Raw genomic sequence first — 26,734 nt, forward strand, 5'->3', positions numbered from 1 at the left:
ACAGTATGCTTCCATTAGGTTACATCATCATCAAGTTCAAAACAAATGTCCATAGCTACGCAGATGACACCCAATTATACATTTCTGTTGAGCCAAACAACCCGAATGGCCTTTTGTCTCTGACTGTATGTTTGGCCTTGATAAAACAATGGATGTGACAATCTTTTAAAACGAAGATAAAACATAGATACTGCTGTCCTAAATTTAAAAGAGACACTTTTGAACAGACTTGGTAACCTGGCTCACCAGACCAAATCAGAAGTTAAAAGTCTTGGTGTCATTTTGGACTCAGATTTAAGCTTTGAAGCTCATATTAACGAAGTGACCAAGACAGCTTTCTAACACCTTAGAAATGTTGCCAAAGTAAGACCGTTCTTAAGAAAACAAGATGCCGAGAAGTTGATTCATGCCTTCATTACTAGCAGGTTGGATTATTGTAATGCACTCTTCACTGGCCTACAAAATTCAATTCAATTTTATTTATATTTATTTATTCATAACAGAAGTTATCTCATTGCACTTTTCCTATAGAGTAGGTCTAGACCATATTTTAATAATATTATTTATAGAGACCCAACAGATCCCACCATGAGCAAGCACTTGGCGACAGTGACAAGGAAAAACTTCCTTTAAGAGGCAGAAAAAAGCTGATTGGGAAACTTTTACTAATTCAGAACTCGCCAGACTTTTAACAATGACTAGGTAAAGTGAGCACATTACTCCTGTTTTAGCTACTGTGCAATGGCTCCCCATTTCTTTTAGAATTGATTTTAAGGTCCTTTTACTCACATACAAAGCTCTTAATGATATAGCACCTTGTTACATTTCAGACTTTTTAACTTTTCAACCAACAAGAGCTCTTAGGTCCTCTGATGCTGGTATTTTAACTGTTCCTAAAGTAACCCACAAAACGAGCGGGGAAACTGCTTTTAGCTACTACGCTCCAAGACTGTGGAACACCCTGCCCAGTTACATTAGATATGCAAGCTCTGTTGACATTTTTTTTAAAACAACTACTGTACCTACTACCTAAAGACCTACTTATTCAGGCAGGAATTTAGTTAATGTGGTACGTTTGTTTCTCTTCCCACTGTTATTTTTATTACTTTTATCTCTATTCCTTTTAATTGGATCTACTAGGTTTCATTTTTAATGCCATACTGTAAAGCAAATAAAGTTGTTAAAGTTGTTGTTAAACATTTAGAATGTGCTCAAATCAGCATGACAGCACACCGTGCTTATCACTAAAAATATTACTCTGCCAGGTGCGTGCCTCCCTTGTTTGCGGTAAACAAGTTTTGTGACTGCTGTGCCAGTGAGTCGCTGACATGGTGTTACTAGCATAAAACTACATGTGAAGTTCACAGACGTAGTAGCTAAAGCTGTCCATGGAAAAATAAAATTTTCAGCAGTTATCTTAAGCAAGGTAGTCTTGTGTTTATATGTGTGGTATTTATCCAGTATTTCTAGAGATTGTGGGAAATCCCACAATCTCTAGAAAGCATTAGCTCAAGTCAGCTGGCGAACTCAACAGGGACTAGAAATTGGCTCTGATGCTAGGTCGTTACTAAGGGTTGGCCTACTTGCTGGAGTAGTAAACTAGGTTTCATTACATTGGCTTCTACTGACGTGACTGATTGTTTTCCGGTTATTAGTCATACCCCATATGTTTCCAGGTTTCTAGTTTTTTATTTTGAGAGCGAAGTGCCCCACAATATGAATACATTTTTATTAGGGCCCGAGCGTTGACAGGTGGCGAAGGCCCTATTGAAATGCAAGAAATTATTATTATTTTTTATGATTCCATTTTTCTGAATGAATCACATTATTGAGGGCCTAAAGGTGCTCGAAAAGTTGTGAAACTTTGCACACTCATCAGGACTGGTGAAAATGATACTTTATGGGTTTTGGAAATGGGCAGGGCAAAATGGCTCTATAGCGCCCCCTTGAAATTTCCAAAAATTCAGCCCCAGGCCTACATTTTGTACACCTGTGTGTACAAAAATTGGAAGGTACATGTGTCACCCCAAGACAAGCAAAAAAGCCTCTTGGAGCCATACCCTAAACCCAACAGGAAGTTAGCCATTTTGAATTGAATGTGCACTTTTCGGCATTTACAGGCTCCATACTTTAACAAACTCCTACTAGAGAATTAATCGGATCGACTTCAAATATTCGTCGAACGGTGTGGCTGTTATGGGGCAGCGAATTTTGATGTTTTGCCACAAAACAGGAAGTTGTTTGTAACACAACTGTACATGGTCCAATACCAACCAAACTTCATATGTATGATAAGGGTCCTGCCCTGAACACATCTATATGACAATATTCAGTTATTGTCACAGCGCCACCTACTGGCAACAGGAAATGGCATGTTTTACGCAATGATTTACTCCAGTCAGCAGGTTGACTACATTCACTTCAAATGTCATCAGAAATTTACTTAAGACCTTGGTGATGCTTCATTGTAAATATTGCGTAATTTTAGCACAACGCCTAGCTAGCTTGTCGCTGAGTGCACTATTTCACTGTAAAATGCATAACATCCAACCACCTACCTCGGGCATATCTCTCATGAACTGGCACCTATGAGTGACTAAACCTACACTACTGCACTGAGTAATCACACACTATACAGACTGTTACACAATTCAATGTGTCGTATTTTATGAATGCAAAAATTACAGTCATGCAATACTACACCTGTCAGTGATGATGCAAAATGGTGATGATTCACTGTCTATCATATTGTCCAATATATAAAGATTTGATTGATTAGATTTTTTTTTTAATAGCACATAAAAAAGAACATTAACAAAACAATATAAATAATAACAGAATATGCAAGGGAGGCCAAAAGTCTAAAAGGCTTATCATGGGTCTCCCCCAGTTTTGATTAGAATAATCAAATAAAAATAAATTTGAATCAAAGTAATTAGTTTCAAAACATAAAAACATTATCCTGTAACAAAAAGTCTCACACAGATATGAAAAGTAATACGAACCTAAATAATCATAATAGAATATACAAATAAATCCAAGAAAATAAATAATAATAACAAATAAGACTAAACCTTAACTAAAAGTGGCTTGATGGACGTGATAAATGTGTTGGCCCATACAATATTACAGTAGGAAATATATGGCTAGGAAAATTTTAGGGTTAATCATGGTACCCACTTTATGGATAATTCCAATTATTTATCTTTTTGGATGTAGTCAATATGTTGCTTCCAACTAAGCTTTTCATCTACAAGAACACCTAAAAAACGGAAGACTTGAATGATGGATACACCATCTATATTTATCTTTGCCTTGTCTCTGCAGTAATTCTTGTTTTTAACTGCAAAAAATATAAAACTGGTTTTCTTAATATCAAGAGACAGCTTGAACCAATTTGCAACCTTAAAATTTTTAGAAGATACGATCACACTGGTGTCATGAGCAAACCTAACCTGTCTTTGGGAGACAAAGGTTAGGTCATTTATATGAATAAGAAAAAGAAGGGGGCCAAGGGTTGACCCATGTGGGACCCCAAACAAGATGTCTCTATGTTTCTGATTAGAAACATACTGTTTTCTATTTCTTAAGTACTCACGTAACTATTTCGGTACTGAACCATGAAAGTCATAGGAACTTAATTTGGCTTATACAATTTCATGATTAATTAATTAATAATTAACTAATTATATTGCAGGTCATTTCGATATCACTAGAGGCTGCTAAATACTTCTCATGGTAATATTGGGGTTTTTTAGCCCAACGGAGGAGGTTACTGAACCTGTTTTTATTATATCAAATTTGAAAGGTGTTGGACTTAGGAGGCCTTGTAGAGTTGATTTGTGACGATTTACGAAGGCCAATGGTGAGCCATGGCTTGTGACTGTCACAATATTGTTTTATACGAGTTTTAACTACATGTAGGGGAAAGAATTTAAATATAGAGATATAGTTACTATAAAAAAGTCTTGGTAAATATTTTTCCATGTTAACACGTTCTTAAATTCATTAATATTTGTTTGGTTATACTTACGATAAGATTAGATGTTTTTCACTTACAGTCTTGTATCTTTTGGTACCACATGATGAAATTTGAAAAATTGGAAAATGATCTGAAATATCTGTACACAATATACCAGACTTAGTACCAACCATTGACACTACAATTAGTTTCCTCGCTGCTCTCATTTCTGGGAGAAGTTCTGCTCTTCTCTCTCGCACTGACTCAGAGTAGTCCTCATTGATGTAGATGGCATTGTTTCTGAGGTTTGTCCTAGCCAAAGAATAGAAGAGTGAACAAGGCAGTGATTTTGGACACAGCCACATCCTCTTTGTTCCACTGTACAGCAGTGACAAAGTCACCTTGTCTCCCTGCAGCAGCCAGGGGTCCAGTCCCACCCTCCCTGTCACAGCGTGGCCCCTGCTGGCCCCCATCTGACGCACTGACACAGAACTGCACACTCCGCCCTTGTTATCCGTCCCCTCCGATAATAAGCTTGACAACATGTAAGCAACAGAGCATGAGCTGCTGTGATGTGATTCTGGCTGGCATCGTTCCACAGAGATAATAATAATAATAACAATAATAATAATAATAATAACAATAATAATAATAATTCGATTTTAGATTCCTTGTCGGGAGTCCAAATCTAATTTATTATCGCCAAGGGTTGAAGCTGAGGTTACACTGATACATTAAACTCTGCTGTTTTTGGCCTCTGTCTCGACTCCAGAACAGAACAGGATGCATGAAGAGTCAGACAATCGAGTTTTTAATCCTGACTGCTTTCCATCTGTCAAAATATAGAAAAATGCATGTGCTTGATACACACACTGCTATCAGCTCTTGTTCTAATTCCCAGGTGGATGGACCATAACGTCAGTGAGTCATCAGTCCACACACAGTGACACAGAACTCTGAGAACATCACCACTTTAAGACTCCTCACAACTGCACTCGTATGTTGTCTTGTCAAAAATGATTACACCAAAAAACTGGATTTACTCTGCAGTGTTTGCGTAAGCAGCTTGTGGCAGTGTCCTGAGTTAACCTCATCCTCGCTGCTGGATCTCACTCCAGCACTCGTGATCTGCAGCCCCTTAAAATCCACCTCCAGGTTCCAACTTCAATCACAGTGTGTTTAAGAAGTGGAGCAGGCAGAGGATCAAGGTCGAATCAGGGATACTTTGCTTGACGTCTGACAACCTCACATGGACAGACGATGATGCAGACGGATTCATCTCTAAATGCATAACCAGCAGCCCCTGGAGTACAAGGTCAAATCCCACCAGGCTCTTAACGCCATAGGATGGTTTGACCTTTATGATAGTGAAAGGATAAATTAAATGAAGTGATCAACTGTCAACTGAACAAATGATGATGAACACAGGAACACAACACAAATAAAATGACACAAAGTAATGCAAATTCAATTGTGGACAATGTAAGATCAATACAAAATCACTATATACAGTATAGGTACACAACACAAGTTGTTATTAAAAGGACTCATGCAGTGACCAAAAGGTTTCAAAATTAATTTATTATCTTTTATTCTTCATCTTCTGAGCACAATTCAGAGTAGGGGTCTCAAACTACCAGACACGTGCCCCACAAGGTTAGAGAAAAGGTTCCTTCATTCTTTTGCTTGTCTTCAAATGCAGAAAAATGGACTAATGATGAACAACTGCTTAACAAATCTAAGATAAAGCAGGTTTAGTCAAAACTTGCAAAAGACAAGAAAATCTGAGCACCAGCCTTTAACCTTGAGTTCATTACAAACTTTGAAGAGTAAAAGTGTAGATCTGTCCTTTAAACGCAGCGAACATCACTCACATTTCATCGTGAGTCTATTTTAGTAGAAAATTTAAGTAAAATTTTATTTACATAATTCAGCTATAAAATGGCACAAGTGCAATATCATCCAGGACTGCGTCGTCACACGTGTTGTCGACTAGAAGTTGTTGTCTTCATGCCTGTTCTCCAACAGACCCATTTACTGTTTTCAGAATAATTCAATAATAAATTGGTTGGCCAACTTTATTAGCCAATATTAGCTTATCACAGATATAACACAGAATAACAAGTCACACACACAGTGTCTTTGTACACACGCGCACACACACACACACACACACGTTTAATGTTTTCTCTTTCTCTCTCTTTAACTGGCAAAATATCATATAAGCAATAAATGACCCATACAATATTTGTACGCCATTGTGAAGCAATTTTTACAAGAAAAACTGCAGCAGCTTTGCTATATATGTCAAGTCAGTAACAAATTAAATGCATCTTTAAATATTAACTTAATGTTAATTGTCAAATATAGGCATTCATATACTGATGCAAGCTGCTCCAAAAAAGACAGACCCGGTGAGCAGAAAGTGGAGCAGAGAAAAGCGCGGGAACACAGTACCCAGGCTCCGACCAGGACTCTGACTCCGACAATGAAGACACGGTAACGTGACTGAGGTACTTTTCTAGCCGGGTTTTACTCCTGGCATCCCGGGGCTGACCCCGCCGGCCCGCTCAGACCTCCGGAGGTGGGCACTGACTGATGCCCGACCTCTCTCTCTACCGCTTGACGCCCCTCCTGTAAGTCACCAAAGCTCCTGTGCTAACGGAGTAAACAACATCACTCAGCGGGCGCTCTGCACTCCCAGTCTGGGCAGAGTCAGCTAATAGGACCGCTGACTAGTTAAGCAGCAGTTAGCAGTTACTTAGCAACAAGTAAAGCTATCTGTCCATCAGGAAACTCCGTAAATCAGTTGAAGCAGAGCAGCCGGAGGACATCAGAAGGAAAACCAGAAAATATTTTCTCCATAAAATATGATCTCTGTGATGTTGCAAATGGAGCTGCTGTGCAAGAAACATGTCAGACTCGATCTGACAATAAAGTATCAGCATCATCTAGTTTCACCAAAATCAGTGAATAAAGTTAGAAAAGTTTTGTGTTTTTGTACAGTAACCTGTGAGGCCCGCCCCCCCGAAACGCTGCAGCGTCTATCATTTTTCAGACTTAATTCTTGTCTCATTTGTGGTCTGATAAACAGTCAATTCATCCAATTCAGTGCCCCATATCACTGGTTTCACCAAAATCAGTGAGTACAGTTATAAAGTTGTGTTTTTGTACAGTAATCCAGGAGGCAGTGAGGCCCGGCCGCCTTTCTGCCACAGGCGGACTACGCACATGAGCAAAGCAGCAGATGCTCATGCAAGTGACGGCCTAACTGAAGCCCCACCTTGATGAGAGGACTGACAGATTGCATTTTCATGTTGACCTTAAAAGAGCGTGGTGACATGTAAATATAAATGCAATAGACCAGGGGTGCTGTTTGGCTTATTGCATTTGAATATTGCCCACTGTACAGCAGGTTAAGTCTTTGAAAATGAAATGTCAAATGCAGTTTTGATTTTCAAATTGTTAGTTTGGCTTAAATATTGCTTGCATGAATGGAAAATCCGGTTACATTGTTTATATTGCATTTTCAAATTTGAATTAACATTTGAATATAGTCCACTGTACAGCGGGTTACAGCTTTGAAAATGAAATGTCAAACAGCTTTTCCATTTTCCTTTTATTATGGTCGTAGAGCGCCCATACGAGTATGTGGAAAATTGGATTATTGAATTTTCATTTTTACTCAAATGACACATACATATGTGGAAATTTATAATGCTATTGAGGAATTACATTTTCATTTCCAAGTTTACATTATCATTTGAATATAGTCCCCTACACGCTTTCATAGTTAGAATTATCATGGGGGAGTTTTTATTCCACAACTGAGCACAAGCCACAAAGCTTTGAAAGCATCTCAGCACTTGGAAAACTAATGGTCAAGTCACTGGTATTGATCAACAACTCCCAGCAGATATATTATTTTCTGCAGTGGGGGAATAAAAGGAGTGCTTATATTGGTTTTTAAAATCCTGTTTCACAGTCAGTGTTTTGCTTTAGGACCTTCAGCAGTCTCCCGATCATAACTGTGAAGGTGTTTATACTGTAAAAGTGATTAATGATGTGCAGTTGAAGGTAGTGCTTGGCTGGCTTTGTGTAATCATTGTAGCTGAGAGGTAATGAAATGATCAACACTTCCAATATCGCAACACAGATCATAAACTGTTGATGCAGCACAGTGCTGCTATTACATGCTCGGTTTACATCTGCTGCATTCTTGACATTAACAACTCACACACACAAGTCCCTGTAGTGTAGGTGTTTTCTCTCACACACATTGCTCTGGGGCAAAAGCATGTGTGTGTTAAAATATATACACCTTCCTCAACTGAAGTAACATGAGTGTGCAGCTCATCTCTGTGTTTCTATGGTGAGCCTGCGTCTGAATGCATCAAAGAGCAGTTGAGGAAAAATCAGAATGATAAATGATTCAGCAGCTAGGCATCTAAGCACTGATAGCCTGACTCCCATTAATCAGGGCCAGTGTTCCCTCTGCTCATCAAAGTGGCGACCTATGAAATATTAAAGTGAGCTTGACAGCAGCACAACACGGCGCTACAGAGGGCTGGACCTGACCTCCTGCAAAAAGAAAATGAGGAAGGGAAAAAAGAAAAAGGCAAAAGCAGAAGAAATAGCGCTGACTCAATTAAGGATTCGGGGAATACTCACATCAGCATCTCAGAAACTGAGGCAGCAAAACTCAGGCGAGCAAAGTATCGACGCAAACAGCCCCAAAGGTCTGAAAACGGAGAAAAGGAGATGAGTCTGATAGATTTAAAGATATGGATAAACACGTTCATTACATTGAATTTCATTTCAATTAGAATTAAATTAAAGTGGTTTACTTCTGCCAACAAATAGGGCAATGTTAGTGAGAACTGAGCATTTAATTTAGGGTATTATATTAAAGATAAACACCCTGATTTATATACAGTAGTTATATATGTTTTGAACGTCAATTGCAAACTGTAGTGAGTTTCAAAACATCCACAGTGAGCCAGGATTAAATTGGCAACTATTGGATGGATTGCCATGAAATTTGGTTCAGACATTCATGTTCCCCTCAGGATAATTTGTTTCAGTTTCATCAGTTTGGTGATCACTTAACTTTTCATCTAGCGCCGCCATCAGGTAAAAATTTTAATTTGTCCAATATGCAAATGCCTGCAAAGCTATTTGTACTTTGTATTTTGTGCAAATTAGCATAGCACCATTAGCATATGTTAGTTTGCTGATGTTAATAATTTAGCTCAAAGCACTCAAAACCCCAAGAATGGCGCTGGGCTGTGAAGTGATTTAAGCGTAATGGCCCCACGGAGTATTGCAATTTTCGGGTTCATCACGCGGTGCACACTGGCCCGGAAAGCAGTCAGGATTTCGAGCACATCACAGCACTGAGACTGCTCGTTAGGGTCTTTAGTGACATCCACTTCAACACAGACAGTGGCAGAGATCTTAATATTACTGGATCTCAGTGCTGCATTCGACAGTCGACCACAACATATTACTACACCAACTGGAAAACTGGGTGGGACTTTCTGGCACAGTACTAAACTGGTTTGAATCCTACTTAAAAGTAGAATAAGTAGGATTTTTCAGTTGCTGTTTGCAAACACATAATTCAAAGTTAGCCCGTCCTCCCTGTCTCAATGGGTAAGAGAGAGAGAGAGAGCTAGAGAATGAATGAAGAGATGAAGCAGCGTTAGCAAGAACAAAGCTGGCTTCCTGTCTGTCAAAGAACTGATTTCTAAATACTACTGTTGGTTTATAAAGCACTGAATGGTTTAGGCCAAAGTACATTTCTGATCTTCTGCTTCGTTATGAACCATCCAGACCTCTCAGGTCGTCTGGGACAGGTCTGCTTTCTGTCTGGGCTGAAGACTGTTCTGTTTGATACTGCCTTTTATCCAATCAAATAATGATTAATTTCTTTCACTGTACTATAACTTTTACTCTTGTATTTTATACCTGTCTTATTCTACTTTAGCTTCTATTTTATTTTATTTTCTATACTCTTGGCTCTTTAATGACTGTTTTCAAATTGTATTTAAATGTCCTTTTGTGGCATGTTTCATTTGCACTTTGTCACGACATTCACATGGCTGTTTCTTTTATACTGTAGGCCTGCTTGTATGGATTGTTTTACTTTTCCATTTCTAACCTGTTGACAATTAATTGTCATACAAATAATTGTGATTAATGATTTAATTGTCTGTTCATTTTATGCCACTATTATAGTATAAGCCTAATAATAGTTTAATAATACACATACACCTTATGAAGAAGAAAAGCCATTTATTGGCATTGAACAGTAGAATGTGTACACTGGGGTGGGGGGTATATTTGTCTATTGAAAATATATTTAAAAAAAACAACAAAAAAAAAACTTCATCCTTCACCCTCCGCGGGTGGTCTCATCCTTTCGAGCTCGGGTCCTCTAACAGAGGCCTGGGAGTTTGAGGGTTCTGCGCAGTATCTTTGCTGTTCCTAGTACTGCACTTTTCTGGACTGAGATGTCTGGTGTTCTTCCAGGGATCTGCTGTAGCCACTCCTCCAGTTTGGGGGTCACTGCCCCAAGTGCTCCGATGACCACGGGCACCACTGTTGCCTTCACCTTCCAAGCCTTCTCCAGCTCTTCTCTGAGCCCTTGGTATTTCTCTAGTTTCTCATGTTCCTTTCTCCTGATGTTGCCATCACTTGGTATTGCCACATCAACCACAACGGCTTTCCTCTGCTGTTTGTCCACCACCACGATGTCTGGTTGGTTCGCCATTACCATTCTGTCAGTCTGAATCTGGACGTCCCACAGGATCTTGGCTCGGTCATTCTCTACCACCTTTGGAGGTGTTTCCCACTTTGACCTCAGGGTTTCCAGTCCATACTCCATGCAGATGTTCCTGTACACTACGCTAGCCACTTGGTTATGGCGCTCCATGTATGCTTTCCCTGCCAGCATCTTACACCCTGCAGTTATGTGCTGGATTGTCTCAGGGGCCTCTTTGCACAGCCTACACCTTGGGTCTTGTCTGGTGTGGTAGATCTGGGCCTCTATTGCTCTGGTGCTCAGGGCCCGCTCCTGTGCAGCCATGATGAGCCATTGGTAGGATTTCTTGATATCAGCCACTTCAGTTATGTTTCGGTGGTACATCCCATGTAGGGGTTTGTCCTCCCATGATAGTCCCTCCTCCAGCACCTCTTCCTCTGTTCTGTGAGACATTCACTGAGCACCTCATCTGTTGGGGCCTTATCTTGTACTTGTGGATCTTGGATGTTTCATCCTGGATAGTGGCTCTCACACTCACTAGTCCACGGCCGCCTTCCTTACAGCTAGCGTACAGTCTCAGGGTGCTGGATTTGGGATGGAACCCTCCATACATGGTGAGGAGCTTTCGTGTCTTAACGTTTGTGGTCTGTATCTCTTCCTTTGGCCACCTTATTATTCCTGCAGGGTATCTGATCACTGGCAGGGCGTAGCTGTTTATTGCCTGGGCCTTGTTCTTGCCATTGAGCTGACTTCTTAGGACTTGCCTTACTCGTTGGAGGTATTTGGCAGTTGTTGTTTTCCTTGTTACCTCTTCGAGGTGGCCATGTGCTTGTGGTATTCCAAGTTACTTGTAACCATCCTCAATGTCTGTTATTGTTCCTTCTGAGAGTGAGACCCCTTCTGTGTGGACTACCTTTCCTCTCTTTGTCACCATTCGACTACACTTCTCGAGCCCGAATGACATCCCAATGTCAAAGCTGTAGATCCTGGTGGTGTGGATCGGTGAGTCGATGTCCCGCTCACTCTTAGCATATAGCTTGATGTCATCCATGTAGAGGAGGTGATTGATGGTGGCCCCATTCCTGAGTCGGTATCCATAGCCAGTCTTGTTGATTATTTGGCGAGGGGGTTCAGACATATGCAGAACAGCAATGGGGACAGAGAATCTCCTTGGTATATGCCACATTTGATGGACACTTGTGCAAGTGGCTTGCCATTGGCCTCAAGGGTGGTTTTCCACAGCCTCATCGAGTTTGCAATGAAGTCTCTTAGAGTCCTGTTGATGTTGTACATCTCCAAGCATTCAGTGATCCATGTGTGTGGCATTGAGTCATATGCTTTCTTGTAATCAATCCAGGCAGTGCACTGGTATATATATATATATATATATATATATATATATATATACCGTGGTGTGCAAAAGTGTTTGCCTCCTTCCTGATTTCTTATTTTTTTGCATGTTTGTCACACTTAAATGTCACCCTTAGCAGTAACAACTTTTACAGTGCTGTGGAGAAATTTTGGCTCACTCATCTTTGCAGAATTGTTGTAATTCAGCCACATTGGAGGGTTTTCAAGCATGAACTCCTTTTTTAAGGTCATGCCACAGCATCTCAATAGGATTCAGGTCAGGACTTTGACTAGGTCACTCCAAAGTCTTCATTTTGTTCTTCTTCAGCCATTCAGAGGTGGACTTGCTGGTGTGTTTTGGATCATTGTCCTGCTGCAGAACCCAAGTTTGCTTCAGCTTGAGGTCACAAACTGATGGCCGGACATTCTCCTTCAGGAGTTTTTGGTAGACAGCAGAATTCATGGTTCCATTTATCACAGCAAGTCTTCCAGGTCCTGAAGCAGCAAAACAGCCCCAGACCATCACACTACCACCACCATATATTACTGTTGGTATGATGTTCTTTTTCTGGGACACACACCTTCCAAAAAGTTAAACTTTTGTCTCGTCAGTCCACAGTGTATTTTCCCAAAAGTCTTGGGGATCATCAAGATGTTTTATGGCAAAAATGAGACAAGCCTTAATGTTCTTTTTGCTCAGCAGTGGTTTTCGTCTTGGAGCTCTGCCATGCAGGCCATTTTTGCCCAGTCTCTTTCTTATGGTGGAGTCATGAACACTGACCTTAACTGAGGCAAGTGAGGCCTGCAGTTCTTTGGATGTTGTTGTGGGGTCTTTTGTGACCTCTTGGATGAGTCATCGCTGCACTCTTGGGGTAATTTTGGTTGGCCATCTACTCCTGGGAAGGTTCACCACTGTTCCATGTTTTCGCCATTTGTGGATAATGGCTCTCACTGTGGTTTGCTGGAGTCCCAAAGCTTTGGAAATGGCTTTATAACCTTTTCCAGACTGATAGATCTCACTTACTTTCTTTCTCATTTGTTCCTGAATTTCTTTGGATCTCGGCATGATGTCTAGTTTTTGAAGATCTTTTGGTCTACTTCACTTTGTCAGGCAGGTCCTATTTAAGTGATTTCTTGATGGAGATCAGGTGTGGCAGTAATCAGGCCTGGGTGTGGCTAGAGAAATTGAATTCAGGTTTGATAAACCACAGTTGAGTATGTTTTAACAGGGGGTGCAATCACTTTTTCACACAGGGCCTTGTAGGTTTGGAAAATCAGGAAGCAAACACTTTTTCACACCACTGTATATATATATATATATATATATATATATATATATATATATATATATATACAGTATATAGTATATACTATATATATATATATATATATATATATATATATATATATATATATATATACATTTGTATATATATATATATATATATATATATATATATATATATATATATATATATATATATATACAGTGGTGTGAAAAAGCGTTTGCCCCCTTCCTGATTTCTTTTTTTTTTTGTCACACTTAAATGTTTCAGATCATCAAACAAATTTAAATATTAGTCAAAGATAACACAAGTAAACACAAAATGCAGTTTTAAATGAAGGTTGTTATTATTAAGGGGAAACAAAATCCAAACCTACATGGCCCTGTGTGAAAAAGTGATTGCCGCCTAAACCTAATAACTGGTTGGGCCACCCTTAGCAGCAACAACGAAGAGTCGGCCAAAATTCCTCCACAGCACTGTAAAAAACTCATTGCAAGTTATCGCAAACGCTTGTTTGCAGTTGTTGCTGCTAAGGGTGGCCCAACCAGTTATTAGGTTAATAAAGGTTAAAGGTTAATAAGAAATCAGGAAGGGGGCAAACACTGTTGCACACCACTGTCTGTGTGTGTGTTTGTGTATATATATATATATATATATATATATATATATATATATATATATATATATATATATATATATATATATATATTTTGAAATAATACATCAATACATTACCCCATTTCTAGTAAATTATTTCTCATTTCACCATTTTAATTCTACTGAATTCTCTGCCTTATTTTAGTGTTTACTCACAAACTGCTTTAATCTGCTCACCGTGCTTTTCCCTTCACTTCTCTTTTCCACACACACACACACACACACACACACACACACACACACACTGCACCTCTGGTCTCTGCACACACACACACCCGCTTGCCCCGCCTGCCTCTTCCTGTTTCTCTCTCCCTGTTTGTGTCTGCTCTGTTGACTTTCTTCATCAGCAGTATGTTTTATAAAGTTGCCTAAAAAACACATCTCCTGTTTTGGATTGGACATCAGCAGGCTAACGAGTAACAATTTACATTTACTCTTGTTACTGTAACAAAGTTGTTTCTTTTGTGTAGCCTACTTGTACTTTTTTTGAGTATTTTTAAATATAGATAATTTTACTTTTACTTAAGTACTTTTTATCACTTGACTTTTATCACTTTTTTGTACTGTACACTACATTTCAACTTGCATCCATTACAGAGGGAAAAGTCCAGATAAACCATGTGGCAATGGAAGAAGAAAGGAACCTAATTAGCAGCTGCAGCAGAGAAGAAACTGCTCATGTGTCCATGGCTGCAGGAGGGCAGAGCTCCAGAGAGCTCCGTGTCCAGAGAGGCGACACTTAGGAACTTTTACCCTCAGTGAGGTGTGTGAAGTCACATCAGGGATTTTTGTCAAAAACAGCAGGAAGGCCTCAGAGGGCTCATTCAGCTCAAAACTTTTTGAAAACTTTGAGGAGCTCAGTGGGACAGAGAGGCTAAGTGGACTGTTTATAGTGGGACAGAGGGGCTGAGTGGACTGGTTACAGTGGGACAGAGAGGCTGAGTGGCCCCAGTTATAGTGGGACAGAGGCTGAGTAGACCGGTTATAGTGGGACAGAGGCTGAGTGGACCGGTTATAGTGGGACAGAGAGGCTGAGTGGACCGGTTACAGTGGGACAGAGGGTCTGAGTGAACCGGTTATAGTGGGACAGAGGGTCTGAGTGAACCGGTTATAGTGGGACAGAGGCTGAGTGGACCGGTTATAGTGGGACAGAGAGGCTGAGTGGACCGGTTACAGTGGGACAGAGGGTCTGAGTGAACCGGTTATAGTGGGACAGAGGCTGAATCGACTGGTTACAGTGGGACAGAGGCTGAGTGGACCGGTTATAGTGGGACAGAGGGGCTGAGTGGACCAGTTATAGTGGGACAGAGGCTGAGTGGACCGGTTATAGTGGGACAGAGAGGCTGAGTGGACCGGTTACAGTGGGACAGAGGGGCTGAGTGGACCGGTTATAGTGGGACAGAGGCGGAGTGGACTGGTTATAGTGGGACAGAGAGGCTGAGTGGACTGAGTGGTCCAGTCCCTTTGATGCACAACAAAATGAACAAAAGTGACCCGACTGAGTTTTTATTTTCTATATCCTTTTAAAAATATCATTCAGTAGTCCAGGTATTCCTCAATTAACTTGTTTTTGGTGATCACAAATCCTAATTTTCCTTTTTTATTTCTTACTTTTTGAATAAAAATATTTTTTGTATCACTACCCTTCTAATGCACAACATTGGTCAAAAATGACCCATATGCATTCACTATGGAATTAGAAATTTTCTTAATTTGGAAATTTGTACTTAGAAACATATTTACTGCGGCCAACTATTCACCACACATTTCACAACTCAATCTTTACAGAAAATATTTGATAGATAACTGTACATAATATGAGAAATATGTCCAATTAGCTAGCTAGCTGTTGACATATTCTATTCTAGCTAGCTAACATTTGCTAGGTCAACAAAATAAAACTCAAAATAGTACAGTATCTAACTATAAAGGCTGGAATCTCTGTCTGTATGTATGTCTGTCCTTCAATTTTCTCTACAACTGTTCATTCATCAACTTCAACTCGATCTTGACTCGATGGCGGGTGTATTGCCAAGGACCCAAATAAGTGCAGTGCCAAATTTGGTGCAATTTGGCAGGATGGTGGCGCTATCAGAAACAAATTTTATTTTTCCTGATCATAGACAGTATAAAACATGGACGTAGTCTCTGTGACATCACCCATAGGTTTCTGAAGAGCCATTGTGAAGCTCAAAGTGGTGGCTCCGGCCGTTCCCATCTTAGCAGCGCCTGACCCTGCCCAACTCCCGGCTAATCCAAAATTGGGCAAAGAGGTGGAGCGTGGGTGGAGCTAAGGCGGGCCGAATGAAGCCCGGTTGCTGCGGCTAGCCACCTGTGACGGCACCCACCTGTCACTCAAAGCGACCATGCTCTTAATTATGCATAACTTTAAGCCTTAATATTATGGCTGCCCCAAACTAAAGATTCCTAGTCGACTAGTAGTTGTTAGTTCAAGCCATTATTCGACTAGTCGTCGAACGTATTATATAAATTTAATATTTAAATGTATATTTTCAGGGCATCAGAAAATGGTTTGAGTTCCAGGGCTGAGAAAGAATGGAACAATAAGGAACATTGTTAACACTGTGCTACAGTACATTAGGGAGTGGGAAACACGCTGGAGTGGGATGTGGGAGTCGTGAAGAATCCCATGTGGAGTCCTTAGTACAACAAGGTGGGACAACTGGCTGAGGTGAGGGATGAGCATTTTACCCTGGCTGTGATTAGGTGCTGACGGGGAGCAGGAGTGTGATAGGGAGCAGGTGTGTGTGATTAACTGAGTCTGGCGTATCTGTGACAATAACATCACACAAGTCTCGTTGTTCAAAACACGGGAATAACTTCCAAGTCACAAAAACAAATACTCGCAAACTTATCAATACGATGGGTGATGTAGTTCCATACAAATTAACTCGCTACAAACTTGCATCCTGGTTGGAGCCGCTACAAATCACCTCGGTAGTGTATTCCCTGCCGTCAAACGACCTCTGTCGGTCTTGGAAGCTGTGTTCGGTCCCGGTCCCGTGTTCACTGGAAGGCTGCTAAGCCCCTCTGTGGCCTGCTCGCTCGGCTACGGCAGTGTTGCCATCTTGGCGACTTTGTCACTAGATTTAGCGACTTTTCAGACCCTCTTAGTGACTTTATGCTCTTGCGCTGTGCACAGGCAGTCAGTGTGCTGCTGTGGGGCAGCTGCCCTCTCTCTCTCCGGATCTCTGGATCAGCATGTTATAGCCTGTCAACATGTAAATAATTCATTTGTGCTTCTCTCTCACTCTATTTAGATTTGTTGGGTCTCTGTAAATAATATTATAAAGAGTACGGTCTAGACCTGCTCTATAGGAAAAGTGCAATGAGATAACTTCTGTTATAAATTGGCGCTATATAAATAAAATTGGATTGAATGTAATTGATGTTTGGTTGTGTTAGCAAAGTTGTCGACAAGCTAATTTTTGATCCTAAAGTGGGACAGGTAATCATAACAAATGCACATGTACAGCTGTCCATATTTATGACAGCAAATTGACAGCCATTTTAACAAAATTATTATTACAGTATGTCCTTATTTTATTTAAATCACACTTGCATACCCATGTGTGTAAACTTGATGTAGTCATACAAAAACAAATTTTGCTCATAAAGTAAAAAATAAAAATGAAAAAAAAAAGATTTGTGGTAAAGACAAGATATTTAATGAATACTTGGAATATTAAATGATGAAATAAATTGATTTCAAAAGATAGAGCAAAGAAGCACTCAGCCATGCATGAAATAACATACGGGTGAATACGGGTCATTTTTGACCCATGTTGAGCATTAGAAGGGGTTTGTATAGCTTGTGCATCCAAGGGCTAACTATGACATTCTAAATAACAACATGTCGCTCTTTTTCGACTGTCTTGCCTTCATCACCACCTTAACGTGTTTTAACTTGGATTGAAGCTCACACCATTCTGCACCCGGCTGTGAGTGCTCTTTCAAAATTTGAAATCTTGCAGTGACATAACCTGATTTTGGTTTGAGAGTGAGTTAGGAAGCTTTAGGAAGGTTTATAAAGCAATAAAGGATGTTGTTTTTAAACGTCTCAGGCCTCTCTGATTGAAGGATGTAAGAGTTTTGTGCTACCAGAACATATTCGTGGTCAGTGTTTCCTTTCTTTCTTTCCACTTTAGATCCTGGCCTCCAAAAGAAACCATTGTTGTTTGGGAATTCTTTAAGTATTTCTCTCATTTTAGACATATGTTAGACTTTCCAAAACTGAAATCTAACTTCCTGTGAGATTAGGGCACATATCTCTGGCACATACTGGCAACATGTGATGAGAAGTGACTGAGTGAGAAGAAAATATGAGCAGGAACTGAGCAGGTTGCTGTCTTTTCCTGCTTGGTGTCACACCATTTTGTTCATTCATGCTGTACATCGATGAGATCTGAGTATTGACGCTTCCCTGTAGTTTGTCTTGAGGTTTGTTTCTGTATAGCAGTGTATGACTGCGTATTAGGGCCATTGTCGGTTAAAAAATAATAATTATGGAGCCAGGGGAGTGGGGTAATATTCAGAGAAAAAAACTCTGAATTTCAGAGATTAAAGTGGTAAATTCACGAGAAAAAAAACTTTAATGTTCACTGAGATTATAAAGTCACAAATTTCCAAGAAAAAAACTTGGAAAAATAGTGTGTTTATTTCAGTCATAAGAGAAGAGGGTGGACCTTTCAGACAGTTAGGCAGGCAGCTATCTCATTGTTTATGTAAATATTATCACTTTTTAAATCTACGCGTGCTGTACATACTGTATTTACTGTCATATCCACCTACCTCGTAAACAAAGCAACCTGTTACATTAATCATATATAATTCAGCACCATTTGGACTAATTGTCTTACTGTTTACAAATGTTACTGTTGTTTTTTATACTTTTTAAAAATATATTTTTTTTGCACATGGTAGCTTAATGTTTGTTTAACTTGTTAAAGCCTGTTGTCCTTGTTTTTAGCTGTATTTATGTCTATTTATATGTCTATGTGTATGTAAGGCAAGGCCAATTTGTTTATATAGCATATTTCATACTCAAAGGCAACCGACAGTGCTTTACAGAAAACAGGCAAAAAATAAATGCTCAGAGTCAAATTCCCTGTATGTGTACACATACCTGGCCCGTAGAGATTCTGAGATATGAGGGACTGCAACAAAGCCACTTGAAAGCCTGTGTCACATCTGAGTCATTTATACATGTCTGCAGTTCTTCCCCTTTTGGTCTTTGAACAGAAGGAAGTATCTCATAATACTGGTTGGTAAAGGTAGATTAGATGTGACGGATGTTGTTATTAACATCTGCATATCCTGCATATCCTGCTTTATAAGCTCAGAGAATATTCACATTTTTTTCTCGTAAATTTAATAATAAACTAAAATAATAATAAAATAATAACTAAAAATCCAGCTTTGGAACAACCTTACTCAACAATATTTTGTGTGGTTCACTAAATATGTCTAGATAAGGATGGTGAAATTTAAAGAAAACAAGATAATAGCATTGTTTATTTAATATTTCTGTGTTTTAGTGACCTTTAATGAACACCATTTTACACGAGCACAAGGCCTTCTTGAGTTAGCGTCATCGCTAAATGCTTGCTCATGGTGGGATTTGTTGGGTCTCTGTAAATAATATTGTAATGAGTACGGTCTAGACCTGCTCTGTAGGAAAAGTGCCCTGAGATAACTTCTGTTATGAATTGGCGCTATATGAATAAAATTTTATTGAAAATTGAACCAGCTTGACAGAATTTGGCGAGTCAAGAGCCTTGGCTAGTCCAGACATGGCTGTAACAATAGTGTAATGTTTCTTATTTCAAAAGAATAAAAACATATGAAGATTCGAACTTCATGCTAGCCATGCTAACTACTTTACTGTTCACACGTTAGTACACTGTGTTAACCATTATCTCTACTTTACTTCAAATAACACATATGTAAACACCTATCATTACAAATAGCAGTGCAGCAGAGACAGCAAAAACGTTGTAAAGGTGATAATAGTGATAATAATAGTAGAGAGCGTGTGGAGCTAAATTAAGCTAGTAAAACTTCTTGGGAGCTGTAGTTTTTGTATGTTAACAATGTCATTGTTGTTTAACATGGAATTCTAACCACAACTGCTGTTGTACATACTCATTTATCTTAAAATATAGATAGTAAACCCCAAGAACACGTTTTTTTTCCCCCAAAAAGCAAATGAAAGAACCCTCAAAGACATATTCCTATTCATTTACAAGAAGCTACAGAAGCTGAACAGCAGTTAGCGCAGAGGTGACATCAGGACTTCACCGCTCTATACTCAAATAGTCAGTATGCATACAAAAAAGCGTGGTTCTTAAATGTGCCGTGGGTGTAGTCCCACAATGCAAGGAACAAAAGATCTTAGCAAACAACAACAACAAAAGAAAGAGATTTTGCTTTCTGCACTAGCAGCACTAAACAGTATATTTAACATGGGGAAAAATATAATGTGACAGGTGTCGCTCACTGTGATGAACCCAGAGAATTATCACCAACTCTGCGATTCCCCTCAGCTCTACAGAGCTTTTTAGCGTCTATCAGCTCATTTCTTTGGGTTTACAGCCTGCACCTTTAGCAGCTAGGCAGCTGCTTTCAGTGAAAAAGCTGTGATAAACCCACTGTACACTGTCCGCTCAGCAGCAAACAGCAGACAGACACAGTTAGAGACTAGTGAAGATAGTGAAGCATTTAGCAGCTGAAGAGCCAGATATTTTCCTCAGGAGCTGGTGGAGACCAGAGCTAAAAGGAGGATGATCATTAGCCAGAGACATGACTACAAATGAATTCTAATGTTACTCTGTGTGCTGGATGTGTACAGTAAATAAGCAACTGTTTGCTGACGTGTTTGTCATATGAACTTTATAAAATGATAACATGTCAACGTTGTGTTTACAGCTAGTTTTATTGCCCCCAAGTGGCCAGAAAATCAGTTAATGCAGCTTTAAGTTTAACTGGAAGTTGCATTTTTTGATTGATGTCTATTGTTGATGTTTTGTGTTATTGTTAGTACAAAACAGTGAAGAATGTTGACTTAGTCAGTATACTGAGTCAGTAATGTCAGTTACACAGCAATATCGCTCAAAAGTTTGCTAACATTAGCTAACATTAGCCATGAGCTACTGGTCATACCAGACTAATTAAAGCTGTAGCAGCAAAATTCATGCGCGCACTGAATTCAACAAGTGTGTTTTATTTCTGATGAATGAAACTTTTAATTTGTGAGAGGACGCAGGTGTTATTTCTTCTTTCAAAATCACAGTCACATAGCTTTAAAAATCCCACATACTATCTTCAGTCTATGACGCACACATCTGCCTCTACACCATCCTGTCAACAGAGGTCTAGCTTCCAGTATCTCCTCACCTGCTGCTGATGCATCAAATCACATTGGCTTAACATATTTCTAAACCACACAGCACATTCCCTCGTCTGGCGGTGGGATTTTAAGCCTGTTTTTAGAAGCCATCTGTCTGCAATGCCTAAGTGAATTTCACAATGAGATCAGCATTCTGCTCCTTTCTTGGTTCTCCCTCTGACTTACAAAGCAGACCTAATATTAGCAATGACTCAAATAAAAGGGGGCTTTATCATTCTGCTTAATGATTAGGAAAATAATGAGGTGTGGACTGATGGAGTCGGATCATAATGAATGATGAACAAATACAAACATTCGTCATTCCTCTTGTCACACTGAAACCACTCTATGTTCTTTCAGCATTAACCTAGCAGTGCTGTGAGGACGGACACCTTGCTTCACTGTGATCATGAAACCCCTTCGGAATCGCAGACAGATCTGGTCGGCGTGAAGCCTCTTGTCCTCTGTCAAGGCTCTCGCCTCTCTCTGAGATAAGGACACTTCTTCGTCCAGCAGTCGCCCCGGGACAAGGCTGTCATTAAGATAAAAGAGGGATGCTTGTACATCCCGGAGCACCGCAACACTCTCCTCTCAAGTTCAAAGGTGCATTGTTAAGGCAGGAAAGGGAAATAGCTTGGTTAAGGATAGCAGGGGTGTTGTTCATAGGATAGGGAACAAGGCCAGAGGTGTATTCAAGCAGGTAGTTCAGAACTTTTTCAGTTTTGACATTTCTTAAAAGGAGCTGTATGCAACATTTACTGCCATTAAATCTAACCAGCATCTCAGACCAAAACAAATGGGAGCTATGGCCCACCAGACTCCATTGAGAAAAACAGTCATTTTACCTTGCAGATCATTGCAAAACACACTTCATTCATTGTGTGGACAGACACAAAATAAAACTCACCAAAATCGTCTTTGTTAGTCTTTCCACTGTTCCAACAATCACCAACTCTGGTTTGGAAGAAATAAACCCTTAATTCACAGAGTTAGATGTGAAAAGGCAGCCGCGAAACGGGCTGCAATGGCTGCAACGTAATCCTTGGAGACAAATGCGCCTGTCAAAGTACGTCCACTAAAAGTGCTTGTTTTTGTCACTGAAAGATTGTCAGATTGTTATTCTAAGTGTCTGACAACATTATGGAAAGGATCCCTAGAGAGCTAGACCTTTTTGTTAAACAGTAAGCTCGCCACCAGACTCAATTGGAAAAAAAAACAATAATTTGACCGTGCAGATCATCGTTAAACACACTGCATTCAAACTGGACAGAAACAAAATAAAACTCACCAAAACCGTCTTTGTTAGTCTTTCCACTGTTCTAACAATCACCAACTCTGGTTTGGCTGAAATAAACCCTTAAAACAGCTCGCAGGGAGGGACTCACATGCACGCGAGGCCGGACCGGCTGTATAAACAAAGCACAGGCAGAGGGGGTGACGTCCTCCTCTGCTCAGGACCTTCAATGTCCCAATTACAGTTAGACCGACAGCAATAAAGAATCCACACCCATACTATACAATTACATTCAACCATTTTAAAGCCATTTAATTCCGATGAAACTACAAGTGTTCAATGTTTCTCCAAGAAATAAGAAAAATTACAGCAAATATGATCAAATTGTTGCTTTTGCGCATGTTGACAGTGGCATACCCTGATGTGTTGAAGTGTGTCAACCCACTAAGACATGTCAAGGCACCAAAGAGTGCAGGCTTACATAAACGGCAGGTGTTCTGACATGTGTCAGATGCCACCAGTGTGGTTTTCCTTTTAGGTAAGAAGTTAGGGCGGATGGTCGAGCATACAAAGTGGAGACCGTTGTTCTCATCTTGTCTCCTAAAAATCACTAAACGTTGGTTTCTTTTAAATCATGAAGGCAGTCTATCCCTGACCAAGTAGTTTTGGTTGCCCAAATGTAACCAAGCCTCTAACATAGACGTGCCAGATCAAAAAAAAACCATAGGTTTTCATATGGGTCATTTTGGAAGGCTTGGACAAACAATGCCATTCTGCCGATAGGGGTGCCAGATCAGAAAACACACAGATTCTATTCTGTTATTAGGTATTAGGAGTAGTTGGATTCAGGACACCTTTGAATTTGACAGCTCTTATTTGCAGCTGCTGTGATATTCTATTCAATGAATTAACTCAAAGAAAACAGCAAAATATCATTGTTTCTCCTGGAATTCTACTCCTGGCAGGACGGAGAAGTTGTTCCCAACTGGTCTAGCGTCAGGGTCCAGATTTTCCCTTAGACTTTTTGTGTTCAGTGTAGGTAAAACCAAGCTGAATATATTCTGTTATTCTTGTCTTTGTCCATGTTGTGGAGAACATTAGCTTCTTCTACATCTCTGCTACAAGCGGGCACACAACAATCAATGTACATGCAAGGCAAGGGTAATGCGAGCGCGAGCGCCAGCATTGATAGGCTACTTGCTGCTCACTCTGCAGGGAAACTGCAGCACTACACCACTACACTAAAACGTAACGTTTTTTGTTTAGCTGTTTGTTGTTTTCATTTTGTTGTTGTTTTTTTAAAGAAGTTGATCCACATGCTCGCGACCCACTCGGAATAGACCTGCAGTCCACTTTTGGTCCACAACCCACCAGTTGGGAACAACTGCTTTCAACCATAAAACTGAAGAAAACCTGGTCAAATCAACACAAAATCGAATTCTCCGCTCCACTAGGCTACACCGGCCAATATTTCATCTTCAACGCAAAGACAATTTCCACCGTGTCCATCAGCAGATAAAAAGGATAGAATTCTAAACCTTTCCTGAATGTCTCACAGTGTGATTCAAAAGGACATAAGTGAAGAGCTCAAATTCATTTGATGGCCACAGAAAATGTTGTCGAGCCTGACATCAGCAAAGAAGCCATAATCTATATTAGTCAGTGCCTTGTCGCCTACAGAGTGTCTTTCTTTTTCAGTCCATGTCCTCATGAGCCTGACTGCATGGCAGAGTAAAAAGATGACTGACTGAGTCATGTAAGACATGGGGTTAAGCTGAAGGCACAGTAATTGTCTAAAAGAGGATTCAGCAGTCTACAAACTGCTCCGAGCACCCAGTCTGCCCCGCTAATCCCAGAGAGCGGAGCGTCGCAGCAGCCCGCCGCTCGGCCCGCCGCTCGGCCCGCCATCAATCAGCAGAACACAAAAAATAACACAAACAACAGATTAATCAAAAACGACCATAAGCATCAGCTGCAGCCCTCCATTTTTCAGATACAGGGTTGGCCAGAACTGTCATACTGACGTAAGAAGTGCCTGATGAAGAAACAAGTGAAATTCTAAATGTTTGTAGGAGACCCCAGATTTCACTACCTGCCAACGTTTTAAAATTATCTTTTTTTCTACAATATCTGCACACGCTGACTATGGTACAGTTACTAATCTAAAGATCCTGGTTAGGGACACATTCAGATGTGTGACAAAACACAAACTTACTTGCTGCAGTGCTACATAAGAGGCCATACCGCTTCCTGCATTGGAACTAAACGTAGACACTGAGCGTAAATCATGAGGTGTGGAATCGCACATTGTGAAAGTCCTACGAAACGAAGTGTCTTCTGTCATCACCTACAACCAACCATCTTCCATAGCGGACAACACTAAAGGCCGGGGGAAACTTGGAACAAACTAAAGGAAAAAGTGTTTTTAGCTGTTCTGAATGGCCACACTCAAAGGCGGCCTACCATTATAGAGACAACAATAATTCAGAAGGGAATAACAGAGCACACTTTTGGACAGTCTGGCCTTAAACGTATTCATGGTGTTGGACTCCGTTGTACCCGTTGTCCTACTTTCACACCTCCACAGACTCGGTCAATCACCACGTGAAGTGGCCGTGATTGTCAGATTGTCTGTTTCGAAAGGTTATGAAAAACTGTTGGACGCAGACCCCAATTATCAAAACTGTCCAGTACTGAAAGCTGGCAATGTCTGCTCACATAATCTTGTGTACTTATTCTTGGATCAGATAGTTTCTGATTTAAGTTTTAGACTGTATGTAAGATCTTGACAACATTTAACATTTGAGAACTTCTTTTGTTAAATGATAATAAAAAGCTGCTGTAGGAAAAAATAATTCTCAAAAGAGATTGTTTTGGTATTAGCACCAAAACTCAATCATCGTTCCAGCACTAGTATCCAAAAATTTCAAACAACACTCAGTCCTGGTTATAACCCGGATTCCTGCTTAAGCGATGTACAGTAAATACAATAGAATGAGTCCCGTTTTGCTAAAGATGCCCACTGATTGAGTCACACCTAACCGACTTTAATACACATGCATGGAAGTGAACATGCATTCTGTCATCCGCCTTTTTAGTTCTATTTCTGTGCATGTAGGCTAAGTGGAAGACAAGAGCAAAAAAGCCTGAGGCAAGTTGAGCCAAGCCACGCAGAGGCCAGAAGTAATCGCAGCACAAATGAATTTGCCAAATAGGCGTTATGTTGCAGCCAAAGGCAGTTTTCCTCAGAGGGGAATAACACAGGATGATCTGTCTTCATACTAGAATTGTCTTTTAATGTAGTATGCACAATTTATGCATGTTTCCAAGAAAATGGATGTTTAAACACACCCATTCTTAAAGATAAGAGTCATGAACTTTAACAACCTTTTCTCATTGAGTAACAGGGTCCGTGCGTTTAATCATATTTTTTGACAATAGTTTCAGCACAAATTGATTTTTTTTGCATCAGTGAAACATTTGGAATTAAATTAGACCAAACTGTTTTGCAAAGACAATATAGAAAATAAACCTTCCAATAGGACATTGAGTTATTAAGTCAATATTCCTCAGTCCAAATATCAGTCTATCTGCAGTGTGTTTAATTTGAAATGACATCAAAGTCAAGTCAACTATGCCTTATGGCATAATATTGATTTTAACACTCACTTTCCATTAAGCTACCACTGATTGTCATTAGGGCCAGCAGCACAGCATACAGTGAACCAAAAGGGACGAATAAAGGAATAAAAAATGCATGCTTATTATTTCCACTTATATGGATGAAAATGGGCATTTCATGCAGATGTACAAAATGTTCAAAACATGTTTTGGAAGATGTGGGCTAGAACATTTCCACCAGCACACCAGGGTGCCCTGGTGTGCTGGGGGTTTCAGATCGTCCCATCTCTCTCTTCCCAATGCATGACTTTGTGGAAGCAGTGAGTGTTAAATTGAAATCCTATAATCTGAAAATTTTCCAAAATAGTTTTATCAGATTGGAAAATGTTGCCTGTCCTCTGTGGTGCATGAGCAAAAAAGCTTGCTTTTTGATGCCTCCTGGTTGTTAACA

At 40.0% G+C, this 26,734-nt stretch overlaps 1 protein-coding gene across 5 annotated transcripts in view; it reads right to left on the reverse strand.

Annotated features, from left to right (window-relative positions):
- The window catches only part of LOC122872121 (double-stranded RNA-specific editase 1-like), a 106,181-nt gene that overhangs the window by 78,257 nt on the left and 1,190 nt on the right, over window positions 1-26,734 (reverse strand). For 3 of the 5 annotated variants that reach the window (XM_044187893.1, XM_044187896.1, XM_044187894.1), the window contains exon 2: window positions 8,633-8,702. The exons of the other annotated variants lie outside the window; for them this stretch is intronic. In XM_044187893.1, the coding sequence (XP_044043828.1) occupies window positions 8,633-8,640 (8 nt within the window). In that variant the 5' untranslated portion in view covers window positions 8,641-8,702. The remainder of the gene's footprint in view (window positions 1-8,632; window positions 8,703-26,734) is intronic. 5 annotated transcript variants of the gene reach the window in all.

Source organism: Siniperca chuatsi, linkage group LG24 (assembly GCF_020085105.1).
Source record: "Siniperca chuatsi isolate FFG_IHB_CAS linkage group LG24, ASM2008510v1, whole genome shotgun sequence".
NCBI lineage: Eukaryota > Metazoa > Chordata > Actinopteri > Centrarchiformes > Sinipercidae > Siniperca > Siniperca chuatsi.